This window comes from Mastigoproctus giganteus, chromosome 1 (assembly GCF_048544385.1).
Source record: "Mastigoproctus giganteus isolate SK-2022 chromosome 1, ASM4854438v1, whole genome shotgun sequence".
Classification (NCBI taxonomy): Eukaryota; Metazoa; Arthropoda; class Arachnida; order Uropygi; family Thelyphonidae; genus Mastigoproctus; species Mastigoproctus giganteus.
In genome coordinates, this window is record NC_143575.1 from 250,537,649 (window position 1) to 250,559,173 (window position 21,525).

Here is a 21,525-nt window from a genome sequence, read left to right on the forward strand (position 1 = left end):
GAAGTTTCTGAACCTGTAGAAATCGCAAATGCCTTAGGTACTTTGTTCAAAATATTTTCAGCCGCTGCAATGTATGATCCAATATTTCAATTGGATCATACGTCGTAGGTTATCATACTGCACAGGTCAAACATGATCAGAGGTAGGTTATATTTCATATAACCTACCTCTGATCATGTTTGAACTGCGCAGTGCACTTTGATCGAAGAGCAGTGCTCCAGGCCCTGATGGAATTTTTTACACCATGATCTGTCATTTAAGTGAGGATTTGTTAACTGCCCTCTTACAACTGTATAACAGAATTTTCCTAGAGGAGTATTACCCTGCTAGCTGGTGCTATTATGTGCTAGCCTTCCCAAAACCAGGAAAAGACCAGACAGATCCCAGAAATTACTGCCCTATTTCTCTATCCAGTTGTCTGGGAAAAACATTGGAAAAAATAGTTAATGCTAGACTGACATGGTTTCTAGAAACAGAAAACATTCAAAGTCCAAACCAGCATGGCTTCCAGAGAAGATCTACTCTTGATCTCATTATCAAAGCAGAAACAAATATTCAGAATGCTTTGCTCAGAAATGAGCACCTACAATATGCATTGACATAGAGAAAGCCTTCGATACAACTTGGCAATATGGGATTCTTCAGGACTTACATAAATGTGGACTTCGGGGTCATCTGCTGAAATTCATTAAGATCTTTCTAGACAATAGATAATTTCAGGTCTGATTCCATTCTTTGTCTCAAGCATATGTACAAGAGGGAGTTCCCAAAGGTCAGTGTTGAGTGCCACACTTTACCATTAGGATTGATGCCATAATGAAATGTATACCTAATACAGTTGATGCATACCTATATGCTGACAATCTTGTCATTCTCAAAATATGCAACTAATTGAAAGACAACTACAAGGTACCATTAACAAAATAGTCTCTTGGGCCAAAAACAACTGCTGTACACTTCTGTTGCAAATGTTGTTTACATCTTGATCCAGACCTTCAGTTAGATTCTCATTGTATTACTTTCCAGCCCAGTATTAGATTCCTTGGTATACTACTTGATAAAAAAAAAAAAACACTTCCTGGAACATAAGACATTCATACAAGTTGTCTTAGAAAACAATCTTCTCAGAGTAATTTCTTCTATGTCATGGGGTGCAGATCATTAAGTGTTGCTACACCTATACTGCTGATTAGATCCAGGGTAGACTATGGGTCTCCTGCATATGACTCGGCCAGACAGAGTGCACTGAAATGGCTCGATCCCATACATCATAGTGCACTGGGGGCTTTTTGTACCTTACCAATTTTAAGCTTATATACCATGGCCTGTGAACCGACGCTACACCTTTTGGTGAAAAGTTATTCTACTAAATTATGCAGCCGAAATCAGCAGTCTCCCACATCCCATATGGCAATATCTCTTCATGCCAAAATGGAGAGACCTTTATGAACGTAAGCCACAGCTCAACAAACCATCTGGCATTAGGCTTCCAGCTCTTATCACAAACTGGGACCTGAATTTCACTAACACTCTTCAGGATACTACTATGGAAACCCAGCCATGGCAACTGCCTCAGACATATTGATAGACTATTTTCAACAATAGGGAAGGAATTACCTTCTAGATATCAACATTAGGCAAATACATATGGCTCACTCATTAAGTTCAGAAGTTTCTTTCAAATATACACAGATGGATCCAAGACTGGTAGTAAAGTTGGTACAGCTGTAGTACTACAAAATGCCACCATCTCCAGATGGCTCCCATTGGAATGCAGGACGTATACCTCAGCTATACGGTAGCTCTACTAGCCCTAGAGAATATAAAAGAAGCCTCGTATGCTCAATCGATCATATATATATGGACTCGTTAAGTGCTGTAAATGCTCTACAGTACAGATCCTTCCCTAGTCATCCTCTGATACATAATTTGGGAACTATTAGAATTTCATGGACAGCTTGTAATATTTTGTTGGATCCCTGGACACATTGGAATCCCAGGAAACGAGCAAGCAGTTTAGCTGCTAAAAGGGTTACAAATGTGATGCCATCTAATTTCAGGACTCCTTATACTGATCATAAATCCATTATCAAACAGACATGTAAAGAACAGTGAACCTTCATGTGGAGAGATCAAATAAATAATAAACTACTTGAAATCAAGAGAACCCAAACAATGGCAATCCAGTCTGAGACAAAACAGAAGGGAAGAAACCATACTAGCCAGATTACGTACTGGTCATACATTCCTCACTCATAGCTACCTACTAACAAAAGATGACCCTCCACAATGCAATAACTGCTCATTAACAGTAAAACATAATCATAAAATGCCCACAATATCTAAAAACAGAAAACTGCTTTCTCCTCATTTTCATAAATGCAGAGTTATTACGGTGTTCTAAGAGATCGCAAAGACATGGATATTTTTCTTTCAAAAATTGATAAATATCACATTATCTAAACCATATCACTTGTAAGATAAAGGAAGAAGATATTACAGTAATTAGTGCATTATAGCCTAAGTTGCTGATGTACCAACAAATCTAACAACAGCATCCAGTTGACATTAGTGGATAGTGCAATGTTGAGTTAGTTTGGTGTGACCTAAGCACTGGGAAAGGGGGAAAATGAGAGGAGTGTTATAGGCCTAATGATAGAGTATGCTTAACTAGATTATTTTGCATCTACATTCACACATGAGGAGTTATTCAAGGAGGAGAGGGCCAGATGTTTATCAAACTAACAGGAAGTTAAATGATTTTGTAATAACTGAGAGCAAAGTGGAGGAGAAATTTTGAAGTTAAACAAAGGCACTGGGGCAGATGGATCTATCCAGTTATATTAAAGGAGGCAAACTTAGCCATAATAATGAGGGCATCCTTGGAACTTGGGAAAGTCCCCACAGACTGGAGATGCACAAATGTATCTCCAATTCAAAAAGGATCAAAGGTGACATGAGTAATTAGACCTGTTAGTTTAACATTCAGTTCCAGGAAAAATAATGGAGTTGCTGGTTAAAGAAGCATTGCAGGATCACCTAGACAAGACAGCAGTAATAATTCAGACACAGCATGGGTTTGTGAAGGGAAGTCTTGTTTGATTGGATACTATGATGTGGTCACAAAGAAACTGGATGCAAAAAAAATTGATATCATATACTTGAATTTCAGGAAAGGCTTTTGATATTGTTGCACATGGAAGACTACAGTACTGTACAAATTGGAGCAGTATGGCATTAAGGGTAAGTTGCTATAGTGGATAAAAGGATCATTGAGTGGGAGAAGACAGTGGTGATCAATGAGTACTGCTCTACATGGCCTAATGTTATTAGTGGTGTCCCTCAGGGTTTGGTGTTGGTCCCATTGTTTTTAATATTTATCAGTGATATTGATAAAGGTATATCAAGCTTAATGTCAAAGTTTGCAGATGATACAAATGTTTGCAGGATTGATAATGACAGTATGCTGCTGCAACAGGATCTGGAAGAGTTGGGTAGATGGGCTGAGAAGTGTCAACTGAAGTTTAACATTGTACAAATGCAAAGTACTGCATATGGGTAGCAGTTACTCAGAAATGTGCCAACTATGTGGTGTTTACACTCAGGGTAGTAGGGAAGGAAAGAGACCTGGGGGTAAGTGTGTAGTCAGATATGAAGTTTTCTGAGCAGTGTATACAGGCTGCCAGAGTAGGCCATGGGTCTTGTAAATGATATACAGGAATTTTGCTAGCAGGGAAAAGGTGATTGTCCCTTTGTATAAGGCAATTGTCAGGCCACAACTTGGGTACTGCATACAGGTCTGGAAGGATGTAGAGTTGCTAGAATGAACACAGAAAAGGGCAACAAGACTGAAAGGAACAAAGGGGTGCTCTTATGAAGAAAGGCTTAAGTTCTGAAAATTTCAGCTTCTGGACACTAGGCACCTGCAAGGTGATCTGATTGAGGTGTATAAGGTCTTGAATGGGTTGAGCAGGCTCAATTATGTGATTTTTCTCTTGCTTAGATTACAAACCTGAGGGGGCATAGATTCAAACTGAGGAAAGACATTTGTAGAATAGATGTGCAGAAGTTTTTTTTTTTTTTTAGCCAGTGGGTAGTTGATTACAGGATCAAATTCAAGACAGAACTATTCATTCATTTGGAATGAATGGATCAGTGAAATGAAATCCCCCCCCCTTCTTTGGTTGATGCTGTAGAAGCTTGCTTTCTTGCATCATGCACTTTTGCTAATGCTAACTACATTTTTAATGCAGTAGGAAGCATGAGGCTTATGCCACACACTTTCACACAGAGAGAGATTTATGCATTAAGAATTGGCAGATAAAGGAACCACTAGGTGACAGTGATCAGTGTACTGATATGGGGTTTACCTAAAGATGTAATTACCATCAAGGGTAAAGGGAAGGATTTCTGCTTTGTAAAGGTGAGTACAGTGGTCTGACAATTGTTTTTTTTTTATTTGATACAGTGGGATCAACTTGTGTTAAAAACAGCAAATTCTAAATGGGAAGCCTTCAAGGAATTAGTCTTGGAAGCTACTAGGCTTTTCATACCAACTAAATTATCAGGCAATATGGAAGCCTCCTCAAATTCATATTGAGGAAAATGGACCATAATCTGACACTGCTGGTTCAGTGCAGTGTGGGTTAACAGATCAACTATATATTTAGCAGTCAGGGGCTTGAACTCCAGTCTACTCAGTGTATGCTAATGCACTCTCACTCCTTACTACTTGGCTATGGAGGCTAGTTTGTAATAAAGTCACAAAGGAGGTTAGGCAAGCAAAAGCAGATTAAGAGAAATCCATAGCAAAGAAAAGCAACATTTCTTTAGTTATGTAAATTCTAGAAGGAAGAGGATGAATCACATTAGCCCACTTGATATTGGTGGTTTGACTGTTGATGATCCTGCTCAGATAGCTGACAAACTGAGTATTTTGCATCACATGGAGAAGGAGAATTCTCTATCTAAGGATTAAGCCAAAATTAACATTTTGGCTTAATGCACTAGACCAATACTGCTGTATTGGTCTAGTGCAGGATCCTTTTTAGGGTGGTTTTGTAGGGCCTCCATATTTTATAGACATATTGCATGGGCCATTTCATTAATAATGGAAATGTAACTTCTCATTTTTCTTACAATGTGCTTGACAAAGAATCTTTCAATAGATATCTACTGTTAGACATAGGTCTGTACATAGTGATTTCTCAGCTCTTTTTGCATAAATGGGCACTTAGTTTATAACTATAGAGTTTATACTTGGCATCTAATCTTTCTTGCTTTCTCTCTAAGAATTTCTTTATTTTGGCAAATCCAAAGGTCTTTGCCACACCACATTTAATGGTACATGTAGTAAAAGCAGTGGCATAGCCAGAATTGTCTTGTGAGAAGGTACATTCAAAAAAGGTGCCAATTGCCTAATACTAAAAGTGACACAATACCAGATTTCTGCATCAGGGGGAGGTACAATGTACCTGCTGACCCTATTCTGGGTATGTCACTGGGTAAAAGAACTTGGTGCCTGAAGCTATTTTTTTAAATGGTTTGTGAATTCAATGCCAAAACAGTTGGACAGGTAGGGCCTGATTGGGTCTAATTGGCTTAAGGCCACTTTGGTCTAGTGGGCTATTTTATTTACCTAAGAAATAAAAGTTGTGGACTTGAATGCTACATCTAGTATGTGTTTTGATTCTGTTTTTAATACGTAGTATACTGTAAATATTGCAATATTATCAATTGAGCTTCCTTAAACTAAATACGTGCTGCTGTTCTATACTTTGAACAAATATAGAATGTCTTAAAATGAATAATTTTATGTTACAAATGTACAACAGACATACAATCCAGGAAATATATATAGCAGAAATTGGTGTTTAGAAATTATTAATGGAACATAATACAAATTTTGTACTTGTATTTGAACATAATATATATTACAATAATATATTAAACTAATAACATAATTAATATAATAACATAATACAATTTTGAACATAGTACAAATTTTGTACTTGGCCAGCTTAAGACCATTTATACTCTTTCCTTGTCTGCTCAACTACCATCTGAAATATTTTAAAAGTACTGCATTTTTGAGGTTCTACTATATTACTAAATTATTTGCCCTCTTACTCTTGTTAATATTAGTCCATATATAGCTTGATTTCAGGATCTGGGAAGGGTCCTGAAACCTCACTAACAAATTTAATAATTAGGTCTTATTTTCTTAACTAATTTTGTATTATTCACATGTTGAAAGCGGTTCCTTAGACCAATTTATATATGGATAATTGCCACCTAGCATCGGCGCCTCCGTAGCCGGGTGGGAAGGAGCAGCCGTGCATAGCACACGCTTCTTGATTAGACCGGGGTTCGAGCCTGTCACCACCAAATACGGAGGATGCGGAAAGGTCAGGGAATAACCACCGCATATTCACGGAGCAATATGGCCTTAGTTGCTAATGCTCCTAAAAACTAAATAACAAAAACTAACAAGCCACCTAGCATCATTCTCTAAACTGTTTTTAATTTTAGTTATTTTTTTATTTTCCCTAAATACTGTACTACCAACAAGCAAATCTTGTTAATTTTATGACTTCTGCTTTTTAGCAGGAATAGTTTTCTTTTGTCTGATATAAAACCTGTCTAAAAGTAATTTCATATGCTCAATGTAGTGAATGCAAATGACCTGCATGCTGAGTGTACAGGCATTAGATCAAGTGCTGGCTCTAGAGTTTGGGGGAAGAGGTTGTGGGTCTAAGTTTGCTGAGAGTAACAAGTGCTCCTTGCTAGAGCTGAGGAGCCCTTTGTGATTTTGGGCCCCTTAAGTTGGGGCAAGCATAACTTTGCACCAAGTTGCATTTTCACTATTTTAAAATGTTAGTTTTATCAGCATTACTATTGGCCTATTTTGTTCAGTAGTTCAATTAATTTGATTGCCTTTGTAGGGTTAACTCTACACAAATTATAGTATAGTTCATTTGAGCCTTTATGTCTAGATATGTAAGTGACAATGCTTAATGACTTAATTTTTATTTCTAGCTTTCTGGAATTGCAATTATTGCAGTAGGCAGTTATGTTTATCACAATGCTTCAAATTTTGGAGTTATTGTTGGAAATACATACTCCTCGCCACCAGTGATTCTTATCATAGTAGGATGTATTGTCTTCATAATAGCCTTTCTAGGTTGCTGTGGTGCTGCTAAAGAAAGTTACTGCATGATTACTACAGTAAGTAAACAGTTTAATGCTGTTAATGTATAGGTTTAGTTTTGTAGGTTTTTTAGTTTTGTTTTTAGAAGTTAACACTTCCCTAATTCAACTTGGTCCATCTTGCACTTTTTAAATATACATTGCCATGGTCATTTTATTAGACCATGGAGTTCAGACTATACAACAGTGTAATTAAATTTATAATAAATGCAGGAATAATCAATTTAATAATGAAATTCACTATACTCTTTGAACATAATTTTGACAACTATACAATAGGGGTGAATTTGGCTGTGTGCCTAGGTGTTAATTGCCAGTATCATTTTTATTTTTTTTACAGTTGCTAAAATTGTGAGCCACTGGGCTCCTAGTAATTTTTGAATATTACATTACAATGTTTAAAACATTTAGGAACGCTGTGGTTCCTCTATGTAAATAGCTAATTTAACTTGCTTAAATAGCTACATAACTATCTTCACATATGTATAGGGTTCTCTGTTTGTCTTGCTGGATACAAAGAATGAGAAAGCAAGGAAGAAACAGATCAGAAGATCCAGAGATACTCCTTGATTGGATGTAAAGTGTCTAAGGATAAACTGATTCCTCCTTGGTTTCATGCCACCTTAGAGAATGGGGTAGTAGAGCCCATGAATTTTATCTCTGGTTGTGATAAGGTTGGAAGCTATTTGACTCTGGCTGTCAAGTCTGTACTGAGGCAAAGTTATTCTTGAATATTGTAACTGATGTGTAGTTAACATGGTTCTTGACAGGTGGCTTGATGTCATGTCTATTGCTGGTTCCATGGTTAGTATGGAAAAGTTATCCAGGATTGGATATTGGTGAACATAGTTCCCTTTTTTTTCCCTTAGTGTGCAGATTGAGTATTGCTTTTTTGCTTATCTTATGCTGTTGTACAGCTGGTTGCCATACATTTTTTTAACACATGATTTGACAAATTTATTTAATAATACTTAATTTTACATAACTTTAAAAGCCATTCTTTTTTTTTTCTTTTTTGTAACTATCAAAGCTATAGAGTGAAGATTAGGAAAATAAGCTGTATTTCAGCTGAGTACCACTTTCAAGGGCCCAAACAGAAACTGCTTGTGCAAGGTTTAGTATTCACTATATAGTGGAAGAAGCCACAGGCTCTTATTGTGCCAACCAAATAAAAGTAGATAAGTAAAGTTATGTGCTTACTTATGTCAGTAACCATTTAGTTGACCTTAATTTCTTCAAACTGGCTGTTTCTCAGCTTTCAAGACTATCTGCAGAAGAAGCTTCTTCCAATAAACAACTTGCTGGCTAAAAAAACTTCCTACAATCTAGTCTAATTTATGGCCTCTAGATCTGGAATTCTTTTAACAGTGAATTTTGTCTTCAATTTGCAAAAGGGATCAAAGGGTGACAAGTAATTAGACCTGTTTAACTTGTATTCTAGGGAAAATAATGGAGTCTCTTGTTAAAGAAGTAATGAAGGACCATCTAGACAAGACTGCAATTATACTTCAGACTTGGCATGGATTTGTTAAGGAGAAATCATGTCTGACCAACTTGGATACTACAATACACTCAGAGATACTGAATGCAAAAAAAATTTATATTATATAATTGGATTTCAGTTAAGCTTTTTATACTGTTTTACAAATCTGAGTAGTGTGGCATTAGGGCAAGTTGCTGCTGTGGATGAAGGGATGATTGAGTGGGAAAAGACAGTGGTAATCAATGGACACTGCTCTTCATGGACTAATGTTATTAGTAGAGTTCCCCAGGGTTTGGCATTTGGCCATTTGCTTTCTGTATTTATCAATGATATTGAAGGTATCAGGCACAATGCTGAAGTTTGCAGATGGTACAAAGGTTGTTAGGGTGATTAATGATGGTATGCTACTACAATAGGATCTATAAAAATTAGGCAGATGGGCTGAGAAATGGCAGTTGAAGTTTAACATTGACAAATGCAAAGTACTACATGGGTAGCAGTACCCCAGAGTAACATACCAACTGTGCAGTACTTTACTCAGAGAATAGAAGTTGGATATTTTTAACTACTGGAGGTAATTGTGCAGTTAGTTAGGAAGTTTGATGAGCAGTGCAGACAGGCTGCCAAGACAGCTCATGGGATTTTGTCAATGATATACATCAGCTTTGCTAGAAGAGATAAGGAGATTATCCTATTGTATAAGCAGTTGTTGTTGTTTGTTTGGTTTTTTAGGAGCATTAGCAACTAAGGCCATATTGCTACGGGATATGCGGTGGTCATTCCCTGACCTTTCCGCACTCTCCGTATTTGGTGGTGACGGGCTCGAACCCCGGTCTAATCAAGAAGCGTGTGCTACGCACTGCTGCTTCTTCCCACCTGGCTACGGAGGCGCCTGTATAAGCAGTAGTTGGGCCACATCTTGACTACTGAATACAAGTATGGAGGTCTCATTTTAGGAAAGATGTAGAGCTGCTGGAACAAGTACAGAGAAAAGCAACAAGATTGAGGAGAACAGTGGATGCTCTTACCAAGAAAGGCTTTAGCTCTGTAAATTGCAGTGTCTAGAGACTAGGCATCTGCATGGTAATCTGATTGAGGTTTTGAATGTATTGAGCAAACTCAATGCTGATGAGATTAATCACATGAGGAGGCATAAATTGAAGGAGGTTACAGAATAATGTGCAGAAGTTTGCCTTTAGTCATCAGGTAGTTGATTACTGGAACAAACTTCCATCTGTTGTCGAAGTTAATAGGTTAAATTTAAGAAAGATAGAAACTATTGGCAGAAATGAATAGGTGGATTGAGGTTTTTTAATGCTATATAAGCTTGCTTTTTTGCATTACTTGTCATTACTAATGCTAACCTCTCTAAGCCTTTTGACCTTGATCAGGTCTCCTCTTCTAAGGTGCTTGGTTGACAAGCTCTGTAGCCCATCTAATCAAGGTCTTTCCTTATACTGTTGTCCACTTTCTAATCTTGCTATGTGAGTTTCCTGTCTTTGGACCTAATCTTTTATGTATGGTTTTCCCAAAATAATTTCCTTGCATTGTTTATGCTGTTGTCATTCTTGCAATTTTTTTCCCCTGCAAATATGGTTACTAACAAATATACTGCATAATTTCATATTGCAATATGAAATATGCAAAACCATGACAGAATCATTTCTAAACTATGAACATACAAGATTTTTCAGTAGCCCTTATGATTAATGTCATACTAACAACACAACACTGGCTCTGGCTAGCTGGGACCCAGGCAGGCCATCTTCCATTGCATTCAAGAACATGTATGCTCAAAATGTGATATGCAGTATTGAAACTATTGCGCATGAATCCTGTTGGTAAGCTGAAATTTCTGTCTTAACTGTTTTCCGGTACTTTTATATATGGAATGATTCAAGGAAGTCCCTTTTTTCTGCTAATGTCCAACATTTCAATGCTTTGGGGTCTGAGATAGTATGGATGAAGTTTGTCCTGTTACTCTGCCAACATCTCCAATCTTTGTTGACCATGATAAATATAAAAATGGGTAGTATTCTAATCACCCTAATAGGTGGATGCACACCCCTATAGATTTAAGAGTATCTGTATATAACTGAAATTTTATAGTAGCATTGAAATAATGTTAATGTATGATGTGTTCTTATTCCTTTGGTCCTTTATATGAAAAAAAGTAATTACAATTTTTTTTAACATAAATTAACTCAAACTATGCTGTATATAATTAAATTTTAATCTGAATTCTATGGATAAACTTGTTCATTTTGTATTTCTTAAGTCATATGTTAATTAAGAATTTTTGCAGTGTATGAACAGCTATTTTTAAACAACTTTAATTATAAGAAACTTTATATTGACAATTTTTAATAAAATTAATTTTAATTACAAATTACCATTTAACTTGTCTTTCTCTAGTTTGCTGTACTTCTTGGCATCATTTTCATTGCTGAATTAGTAGCAGGCATTCTAGCATATGTTTATAGGGGTGAGGTAAGTTTCATTTTATTTTTTTTAAAGAAATAGTGGTATAAAGCAGGTATTCTGTTATTTGCATGTTATTTATACATAGGATGATTGCATCGTCCTATGTATAAATCTCTGCTTACAAACATTTAACTTCTGTTCAACAATAATGTAGCATATAAGCGCACCTCCCAGGAGTAAAAGTGTAATTACTGCTGCTCCTGATTGGGAGGAGTTTTCTATAATAAATTTACAGATTGGCCATACACATGTTTTCATCTTTCTTAAACATGAAAGAGGAAATGTCAAATCTGAAACAGGGCTGAAGCAGATTAATACTCCAGCTCAGGATAGACTTTAAAACTACCTTGGCCTCTCTGATCAAAGTCCAGAGCTAAGTCATGTAAGTGGAATATACTGGCATAAAGGCAAGTGAAATACTTATGAGTAGTCAAAAGCTTATTAACCTAAGGAAGCCCTTAATTACAAAATTGATGGGTTGTTTAAGCTTAAAACCAACTAATTGGATAGTTGAGTAGTAGAAATCCATTTCTGAGTCAATTTAACCTCCATGCATGAAAATCATTATTTGTCAAATCCAGTGAAGCTTATCACAGTGGCATTGAGTCAGCAGTATGATTCCATTGAGGTTAGATGCATAACAAATGAGCTGAATAAGCTTAAGTTCTTTTATTATTACAAAAGAAATAGGGTGCTCTGTCTTTATTATAGCCAACTTTTTTTTTGTCTTGACAGTGACCCTTGCTCCATTACAAGCAATGTAAGTATAGCATTAAATAATCATCCTAGGATATTAATGGTTTATTTTTAGGCAAAAGGATTTTATGAATCCTGTTTTGCTATCTTGATTTGGCTAGGAAATTAAGTTTAGTTCCTTTAGCTAAGAAAAGGATAGTAACTAATTAGTTTATACTAATTTTACTATTTTATAATTAGTATAAACTAATGAGATGTAAGAAGTCTGAAAGAACATTTATTGCCTTGACTGCTTCACAAAACCAGTAATAAGCAGTGTATGTTGAAGTCTGTTGCAGTTGAGTATAAAATTTGGGTTCAAATCTTGTTAGTGACCAGGAATTTCTTAAGCATTTTCACTTTGAAGTCTGATTTTTAGATAAGTGTGGGGGATTGTTTTCTAGGCACCTTTTCATCCTGTAAAATGCATAAACAAGCTCACAAATACTTTTCTACAGATGAAAATATTTCAACCTATGTGGAAACTTTTAAACTTGTATTACTCTGCTTGGTTGTACAATGAATGTTTCTTTTTGAAACAGTTATTTCCAAAATCTTTTTCTTGATCCTTTCAGAAGTGTAACATTAAAGTTTTTGTACACAATTTATGAATTGCTGTTCATTTGTATGTTTAATTGTGCATTTCATACTTTTATTTTTTTCTTTACTACAAAAAAAGTATCCTAACATTTTTTATATCCCCTGCAATTGCACTGTCTATTCTTCATAACAAGATCTCTTTTTTTGGGGAACCACTCTTTTTGGTCATTTTGAGTAGGGGTAGGCTGGATTTGGGTTCTAGATTCCATTTTAAACTGCTTAGACCAAAATCCCAACTGGTATTCAGATGGGACAGCCTCATACAATTTCATATCCTTGTTAACTTTTGGTTCCTTTCTCCTCCTAATAATTTGATGGGTTTGTTAATTTTGACATCTGTTTCTTTGGGTTGAATGTGCTAAATCTTTGTTCTGTGCTTTTATGCATTGAGTTGGGCGTTCTCAAATAAGATGAGAGTATGATAACACCAGTTTTTGATATATATAAGATTTATATATATTATATCAAGCATATTGATAAGTTTAAGCTCATTGAACACCATATACTGCAGGTTTTGCTTTCTTCAATAAGCTGTTTTTATGGGTGTCTTGGGAAGGGTCTTTCCTCATGAAACTAAATGATAGGATAAAATGGAGGAAAGTTCTAGCTGAGTACTGAAACTTTAGCTTTCTTATTTGCATAATAGGCTGACCAGAAATGTTTCCACCATAGGTTGGCCACAATTACTACTAAAATTAAGTAGGTTTTCTGTAATAAGACTTGTTCATTTGCTGTGTAATTGTAGTTATAATTTAATTATAAAACTCTAAATATTTCTAAGTGTGCAAGTGAGGAAGTTCTCAAATAAGAATTAGTTATGAAATATCATTCATTTTCTGTGCTTGGTCTCTGATATTTGACCAGTTGCAGAGCATATCAGTTTGGCTGCTTATTATAGAGCATATAAGTATATACAGTATCAGGTTTTCTTGGTTGGCTATTTATAGTAGAACATGCCCATTGATCATAAAGGTATAACCCCTGGCCTTTTGGCCACAAAGGGAAAGTGAAACACTATTTAACCTTGTAACCAGCTACTATGTTTCAATAAAGATATTTTTTTTTCTCTCTCTCTCTCTCTCTCTCTCTCTCTCTCTCTCTCTCTCTCTCTCAAAAAACCAGCAACAGTGTGTGAAACTTTTTATAGCCATAAAGACTTCAATATGACAACATGAGTGAGCTTTCATTTTAATGCTATATAAATGTTTTTCTTCTTGAAGACCTGGACATGTTCTTTTTATGAATGTGTTCTTTTTTCTTGCCCTAGGTGGAAGATGCTTTAAAAAAAGAAATGGATGATGCTTTGACAAAGTATAGCAGTGCAGACTATAAACTTGCTTGGGATGAAATGCAGCAGAATGTAAGTAATTTCTTCTCTAATTTAGTAATTTTTTCTAATCTTAATTATTTTTCATGTTTTTCTAATCTACTTTAAGCAAAGTATAATTTGTATTTTATCAGGCTTAATACTTAATTGAAACTACTTAGTTTACTCTTCAGCTTTTATATAAAGGAATTTTCACATTCATTTAGCTGTATTAAAGTATTTATGGGCTGTAAGGCCTTAAACTGCAAGGATTGCACAAATGCATGTGTATGTAATGCATAATTTCCATGAGTGAAATTAATGAAGCAAAATAAGTTTTCTCAATGGTATCATTACAATGTATCATTGTTAAATTCTTCAATGAATACTGCCTAGTCTTGCATTTTGAATAAGCAATGTTTCCCAAATAGTTTAGTTGAATTCCACAACCCAGACTGCACATTTTGGGAATAGTTGGTGCTTCATCAGTAGGTGGGTAGGCACTTAATATAAGAGACAATCCAGTTGTAGGTCATTTGTTTTTATTCTGAGCTCTGGATGAGTCTGTAAAATTTCAAGCAAATCTGTAAATATACAAATGTAATTTGTTGATACTGCATTAAAGCAACCTTCAGAACATATGTTCATTATCCTTTGGACCTGCACATTAAAAAACATGTATGCTTAGTTAAAGGGTTGATATTTCTACATTTTGATTAGGAGAAATGTAGGTGGAATATTGCCTGGTGGGTGCACTGCATCTGGTCCCTGCACTCAAGATGACAATTCTGACATTGCATTTTACTTTAACATAATACAACAGGCTCTTTTATTGTTGAATTAATTTCCAGCAATGTTTTTAATTTAAAAAATTAGCAGCAATTGGTCTTCAGGCCCTGTTATTTCCTGAATCATTTGTGGAGGGGAGCAAGTTTATTCAAAGCTCTGAGCAGCCTGAACTGGCACTTTCTAGTTGATGTTCAACATTTGGGTATATGGTATTTATATACAAAGGTAAGGATCTATTAACTGTCAGAACCATAGTTAGCAGTCAACTTTTTTTATCATGCTCCTTGCTTGGTAATAGGTAAGCTAAGCTTTTCATAATTGACCTTTTTTTCCTTCTTTTTTATAGGTTAGTTTTCAGTGATTTCAATATAGATTAGTTTTGGATAAATAGTACATAAAACCAGTTAAAAAGAAGCCTGAAACTCAAAAATTATTACTCTTACTAATACAGATGTTGACTATATGACTATTTTATATCATGGAGCAAATATGAACAATGCTGATTTGTATTTGTAGGTATCCTGATTTGTTTTAGAAAACTAGTTTTTATTTCTGAAATCCAATTCATGTATTTAACATTTCTAAGTGTAAAATTAACATTTTAATTTCCACAGCAGTACTGCTGAATTCAACTACTGTATTACAATAAGGTATTCTTCTGGCTCTAATTTATCATTTAATCTCATACCATTGTATTTGTTGAAAGGCCTATAAAACACTAGAATCTGTTGGAAAGTTCTCCACTTGTAAAGATACATTATTTTGCTATGTGTACAAATTTGGTTTATCTTTATAGAACTTTGGAAGGTAAATAGTAAAATGAAATATGCAAGTAGATCTTGATCTGCATGGAATTATTAGACTAATTTTGTTGGTCAAAGCCAGAAAACTTAAATTTTTCTTTAAATTTAGTTAACACATTGACATTATATAAATTTGAGTTATTTTGATTTTTATATCCAGATATTATGTTATTACACTTCTAAGTAATAGCTGTTTTCAGTAATAAATAATTGCATTCACTTAAGTGTTTAACCAACTTGATCTCCAGTTTGATTTGTATTCTTCACAATTCAAGAAGAGGAAAGGGGTATAAAGACTATTCTTGTATATAGGCACAAGAATACCTGTGGTCATGGTGATATACAGTGCTCAAACTGTACATGGCCAAGTATTATACTCTGTCACTTTCCCAGTTTATTAGTGGTATGACTGTGGACATGAGTATTATAGAAAATTCTTATCCAAAAGAATTTGAGGTAAATGAAACACCTGTTCAAGGTTTAGGCCTAAATGGATGTCAGATGAACTAAGACTTGTGGCAGAGAACAAATGCATGGTATGCATATAAATTATCAGGAGACATAAATCATATGGTAGATGTAAGAGAAATATTTAGCAAAGGATGCAAAGAAAAACAGTTAAGACTTTATGTGAACTCTAGAAGGATGAATCAGATTGTTCCACTTGATATCACTGATTTGGTGGTTGATGATCCTGCCCAGGTAACTGACAAACTGAATGAGTATTTTGCATTTACATTCATACATGAGGACTTCTTTAGGGAAGTGGAGGTCAGAAGTTTATCAAACTCTAACAGGGAGCTAAATGATTTTGTGATAAATGAGAGCAAAGTGGAGAAGAAACTGTACTTAAACATAAAGGCACCCTGGGGTGGATAGGATCTATCTAGTTATTAAGGGAGGCAGCAAAGGAAGCACACAAACACCTAGTCATAATTAAGAGCATCCTTGGATGCTGGGGAGGTCCCCATAGACTGGAGATGTCCAAATATTTCACAAAGGGATCAAAGGGTGACATGAGCAATTCCAGATCTGTTAACTTCTGTTCTGGGGAAAATAATGGAGTCGCTGTTTAAAAAAGCAATGGAGGATTATCTAGACAAGACTGCAGTTATAGCTCACACTGCATAGATTTCAAGCAGAAATCTTGCCTGATCAATTTGATTGGATTCTACAATGTGGTCACCAAGAGTGGATGCAAAAAAATTTTTGAAATCATATACTTGGATTTTAGGAAAGCTTTTGATACTGTTGCACATAAGATTGCTGTAAAATTGGAGCAGAATGGCATTAAGGGAAAGTTGCTATGGATAAAGGGCTGGTTCAGTGGGAGAAGATGGTGGTAATCAGTGGACACTGCTCTTCATGGACTAATGTTATTATTGGAGTACCCCAGGTTTCTGTGTTGGAGCATTGTTATTTTCTGCATTAATCAATGATATTGATGGTGTATCAGGGTTAGTGTCCAAGTTTTCAGATTATACAAAAGTTGATAGTTAGACAGTACACTGCTGCAACAGAATCTAGACAAGTTGATTGACAAAAGTACATTGCATTTGTCAAAGTACTGAATATTGGTAGCCATAACCCCAGATTAACTTACTACACTCAGGGTAGTAGAGAATGAAAGACCTTAATTGTGTAGTCAGATAGTTTTCTGAACAGTGCAGACAGTTTGAGGGTCTTATCAATGATGTACAGGAATTTTGCTAGCAAGAATATGGGGGTTATACACTATACAAGAATATGGGGTTATCCACTTTAGCATTAGTAGAGGCATTTGATGCAAGAAAGCAAGCTTATGCAGCATCAGCCAAAAAAAAAAAAAAAACACCTCCACTTCACCCCTCTGTTCGTTCAAAATACCTGTCCAGCTGAGCCTTAAACTTATTTAGGCTATCAACCTCCACCACAAGGGATGGAAGTCTGTTCCACCAACCAACCACCCGCTGGCTAAAGGCAAATTTCCGCACGTCTATCCTACATCTGTCCTTCCTCAATTTGAATTTATGCCCTCTCAGGTGATTTTTCTGAGCTAGAGGAAGAATCCCATCAGCATTGAGCATGCTTAAACCATTCAAGGCTTTATACACCTCTATCAGATCACCTCGCTGGTGCCTAGTCTCCAGACACTCTAATTTGCAAAACTTAAGCCTTTCTTCGTAAGAGCACCCCTTTGTTCCATTCACTAATCTTGTTGCCCTTCTCTGTACTCGTTCCAGCAGCTCTACATCCTTCTTGAAATGAGGCCTCCAGACCTGTATACAGTACTCTAGGTGTGGCCTGACCATCACCTTATACAATGGAATAATCACCTCCTTATCCCTGCTGGAAAAATTCCTGTATATCATTGACAATACTCCATGAGCTACTCTTGCAGCCCGTCTGCACTGCTCAGAGAACTTCATATCTGCCTGCACAACCACCCCCAAGTCCCTTTCATTCTCCACCACTGTCAGTGTTGTACCACAGAGTTGATACGTTGCTCTGGGGTTGCAGTTTCCCATGTGTAGTACTTTACATTTGTCAATGTTAAACTTCATTTGCCACCTCTCAGCCCATCTGCTCAACCTTTCCAGATCCTATTGCAGCAGCATAGTGTCAGTAGTGTCCTTGACAACCCTGCCAACCTTTGTATCGTCTGCAAACTTGGACATTAAGCCCGATATACCATCATCAATATCATTTATAAATACAGAAAACAATAATGGACCCAACACTGAGCCCTGAGGGACTCCACTAATAACATCAGTCCACGATGAGCAGTGTCCATTGATTACCACTCTGTCTTCTCCCCCTCAACCACCCCTTTATCCATAGCAGCAATTTGCCTCCAATGTCACACTGCTCCAATTTGTGTAGCAGTCTTCCATGTGCAACAGTATCAAAAGCCTTTCTAAGATCCAAGTATATAATATCAAAGTTATTCCCTGCATCCAGTTCTTTTGTGACTGCATCATAGTATCCAATCAAGTTGGTCAGGCAAGACTTCCCCTTAACAAAACCATGCTGTGTCTGAGCTATAACTGAAGTCTTGTCTAAATGATCCTGCAGTGCTTCTTTAACCAGTGCCTCCATTAATTTTCCTGGAACAGAAGTTAAGCTCACAGGTCTATAATTACTTGTGTCAGCCTTTGATCCTCCTTTGTGAATTGGGGTCACATTTGCACATTTCCAGTCTATGGGTACCTCCCCTGAGTCCAAGGAAGCTCTCATAATTATGGCTAAGGGTTTGCTTACTTCCTTTGCTGCCTCCTTTAATATAACTGGATAGATCCCATCCACCCCGGGTGCCTTTCTTGTGTTTATCTTCAACAGTTTCTCCTCCACTTTACTCCCAGTTATTTCAAGATTCTGTAGCTTACTGCTAGAGTTGAATACACCTCTGGCATTCCCCTCGCTGAATAACTCCTCATGTGTGAATGTCGATGCAAAATATTCATTGTTTGTTAGCTACCTGAGCAGGATCATCAACACTTGACCCATCAATATCAAGTGGACCAATCTGATTCATCCCCTTCCTTCTAGAGTTTACATAAGTAAAGAACTCTTTGCTGTTTTTCTTTGCATCCCTTGCCAAGGATTTCTCGTAATCTGCCTTCGCCTGCCTAACCTCCTTTGTAACTTGGTTGCATATCAACTTGTATCTATCATAGGCTTCTGTATCATGTGTTAATTTGTATGTATCCCATGCATTTTTCTTCTCTGCCATATGCCTCATTAGTTCATCTGACATCCATTTTGGCCTAAACCTTGAACAATATTTCTTAGTTGGTATGTAAAGCCTAGTAGCTTCCAAGATAAGTTCTTTGAATGCTTCCCATTTTGAATTTGCTGTTGGTAACATCATCAGTTGGTCCCACTGTATAGAATTTAAATACTGTCTCAGTCCATCGTAGTCGCCTTTACAGAAGCAATAACCCTTCCCTTTACCCCTAATGGTAGTTACCTCTTTGAGTAAATCCCACTTCAGCACACTGTGATCACTGCCACCTAGTGGTTCATTTATCTGCAGATTCTTAATGCATGAAGAATCACTGCTGATAATCAAATCAAGAGTATTACTACCTCTAGTTGCCTCCTGAACATGCTGATGTAGAAAACAATCATCCAACAAATCCACAAAAGCCCTGCTAGTGTGTGAGTAACCAGCACCCAAAATCCAGTCAATATCTGGGAAATTAAAATCTCCCATTATAAGACACTCTGATTTACTGGCCCACTCTATTTCCCTGTGCAGTTCCTTATTATACTCATCAGAGTCATTAGGCCTATAGCACACTCCTACTCTCAATTTTGATCTCCCAATGTTTGTCACACCAAACTGACTCAACACTGCACTGTCCAGCGATGTCGACTGGCTTCACTTCCTTGGTTTTTATGTGTTTCTTAACTAATAGCATAACACCTCCCCCCTTCCTATCCTGTCTATCCTTTCTATAGACGTTGTACTCCCCAAATTGCAGTTCTGCATCCCTTATATCTGTGTGACACCACATCTCTGATATCCCAACAATATCTGCCTTCGATGTTTTCAGCAATACCTCAAATTCATCAAATTTATTTACTAAACTCCTAGCATTGGTGTACACACAAGTATACCTGCACCTGTTTCTATTCTTAGCTACCCTAACACAACCCATGTGTTTACTTGTACCGCAATGGCTCCCAGCAGTCTCTGAAATACCATGCATCTTGTTTTTCAGGCTTCTGCTCATTCTAATAGAAGCAGTGCAAGAATCTCTTTCACCTCTGCCAGTGGCTACTGTCAATCTATTGGTCTTTGTCTCCCCCCAAGCTTGTATCAGTTCACACCAGGTATTGCATACATGTTTTGAGTCCTCATTTTAAGAAAGATTTATGGCTGCTGGAACAAATACAGAGAAGGGCAACAAGGTTGAGGGGGAAAAAAGGTATGCCCTTACCAAAAAAAGCTGCGAATTGCAACATCTGTAGACTAGGCACCTGTGATATGATCTGATTGAGGTGTTTAAGGCTTTGAATGGCTTGTGCAAGCTAAATGCCGATTGGATTCTTCCTCTTGCTCAAATTATGCACTTGAGGGGGCATGCATCTGCAGACGAGGCTAGTAGGAGCAAGACATGTTCAAAGCCGCTAAGTGGATTTTTCTTATTGATTTGAAATTGTTTTTCTAAAACTTTTTTTTTTTTATTTAAATTTAGAGTATAGCATTATTTTGTGATTTTTCTGATTATCTGGTGTATTTATTCTTTACCTGGCCTTGTAATTTCATAAAATTATCGGTAAGGGTATCAAATCCACGTGTTACAAGTTGTAACTCCGCTAAATGAGAAGTTTTTTAGCCATATTTAGCTGCTTTATTGAATATTTTTTACATCAAATTAATTTCTGTAAGTAGCTTATAGACCTAGTAAGGATCATTAGTTTATTCTGAATTGACAGCAAGATCTGAAACTTAATTAATACTTAAGTGTCCGTAGATTTACTGTTCGTAACTTGCCGCCTTTGTCATACGATACGTTAAATACCGAACTAGATAGCTATAGTATAGGTTATAATATTGTCAGTTGATCAGTAGAATCTGTTGAACTTTGTTGTCAATTAAATTGTACTTTTAACTAAATACATAACGACTTGGATTACAAACGTAACTTAATTAATATATAACTGATACAGAAGTTATATAAAGGGAACTCTTAGATAATTAATACTTGACACTGAAAAATATATATACCGTTATAACTGTGGTGGGATAAAAGTTTAGGGTTATAATTTTGAATTGAAATTAATAGAAATCATGACTCAGAACAGCAAAGCAAAAGGCTCAAGCTAATGGAAGTACTGTGGCTCAGAGGAGAACTGAGGTGGGGGGGCAGTTGCCTTCTGAATCACAGCCTTTTTAAAATGCACTGCTTGCATGATGTTTGTGGAGCATTCAGGTACGGGACATGATATTGCCATGGGGGATGTCTTTGTGTGTGCGCATGTAAGGAGTGTATTGAAATCAGCAGTAACTCAGCATTGTTATAGGCCTATATGAGAGCTTGAAGGACAGGGTGCATGCCCTCGAAGGAACTAAATTGAGGGGCTCATCAAGCTCTCAGCTGGCCACATCAACGTTAGAGCTTGCACTT

At 36.5% G+C, this 21,525-nt stretch overlaps 1 protein-coding gene across 1 annotated transcript in view; it reads left to right on the plus strand.

Annotated features, from left to right (window-relative positions):
* LOC150091750 (CD151 antigen-like) overlaps window positions 1-21,525 on the plus strand; it is a 99,870-nt gene that overhangs the window by 57,083 nt on the left and 21,262 nt on the right. Inside the window, exons 2-4 of the mRNA XM_090376802.1 lie at window positions 7,039-7,227; window positions 11,108-11,182; window positions 13,779-13,871. Of these exons, the coding sequence (XP_090232928.1) occupies window positions 7,039-7,227; window positions 11,108-11,182; window positions 13,779-13,871 (357 nt within the window). The remainder of the gene's footprint in view (window positions 1-7,038; window positions 7,228-11,107; window positions 11,183-13,778; window positions 13,872-21,525) is intronic.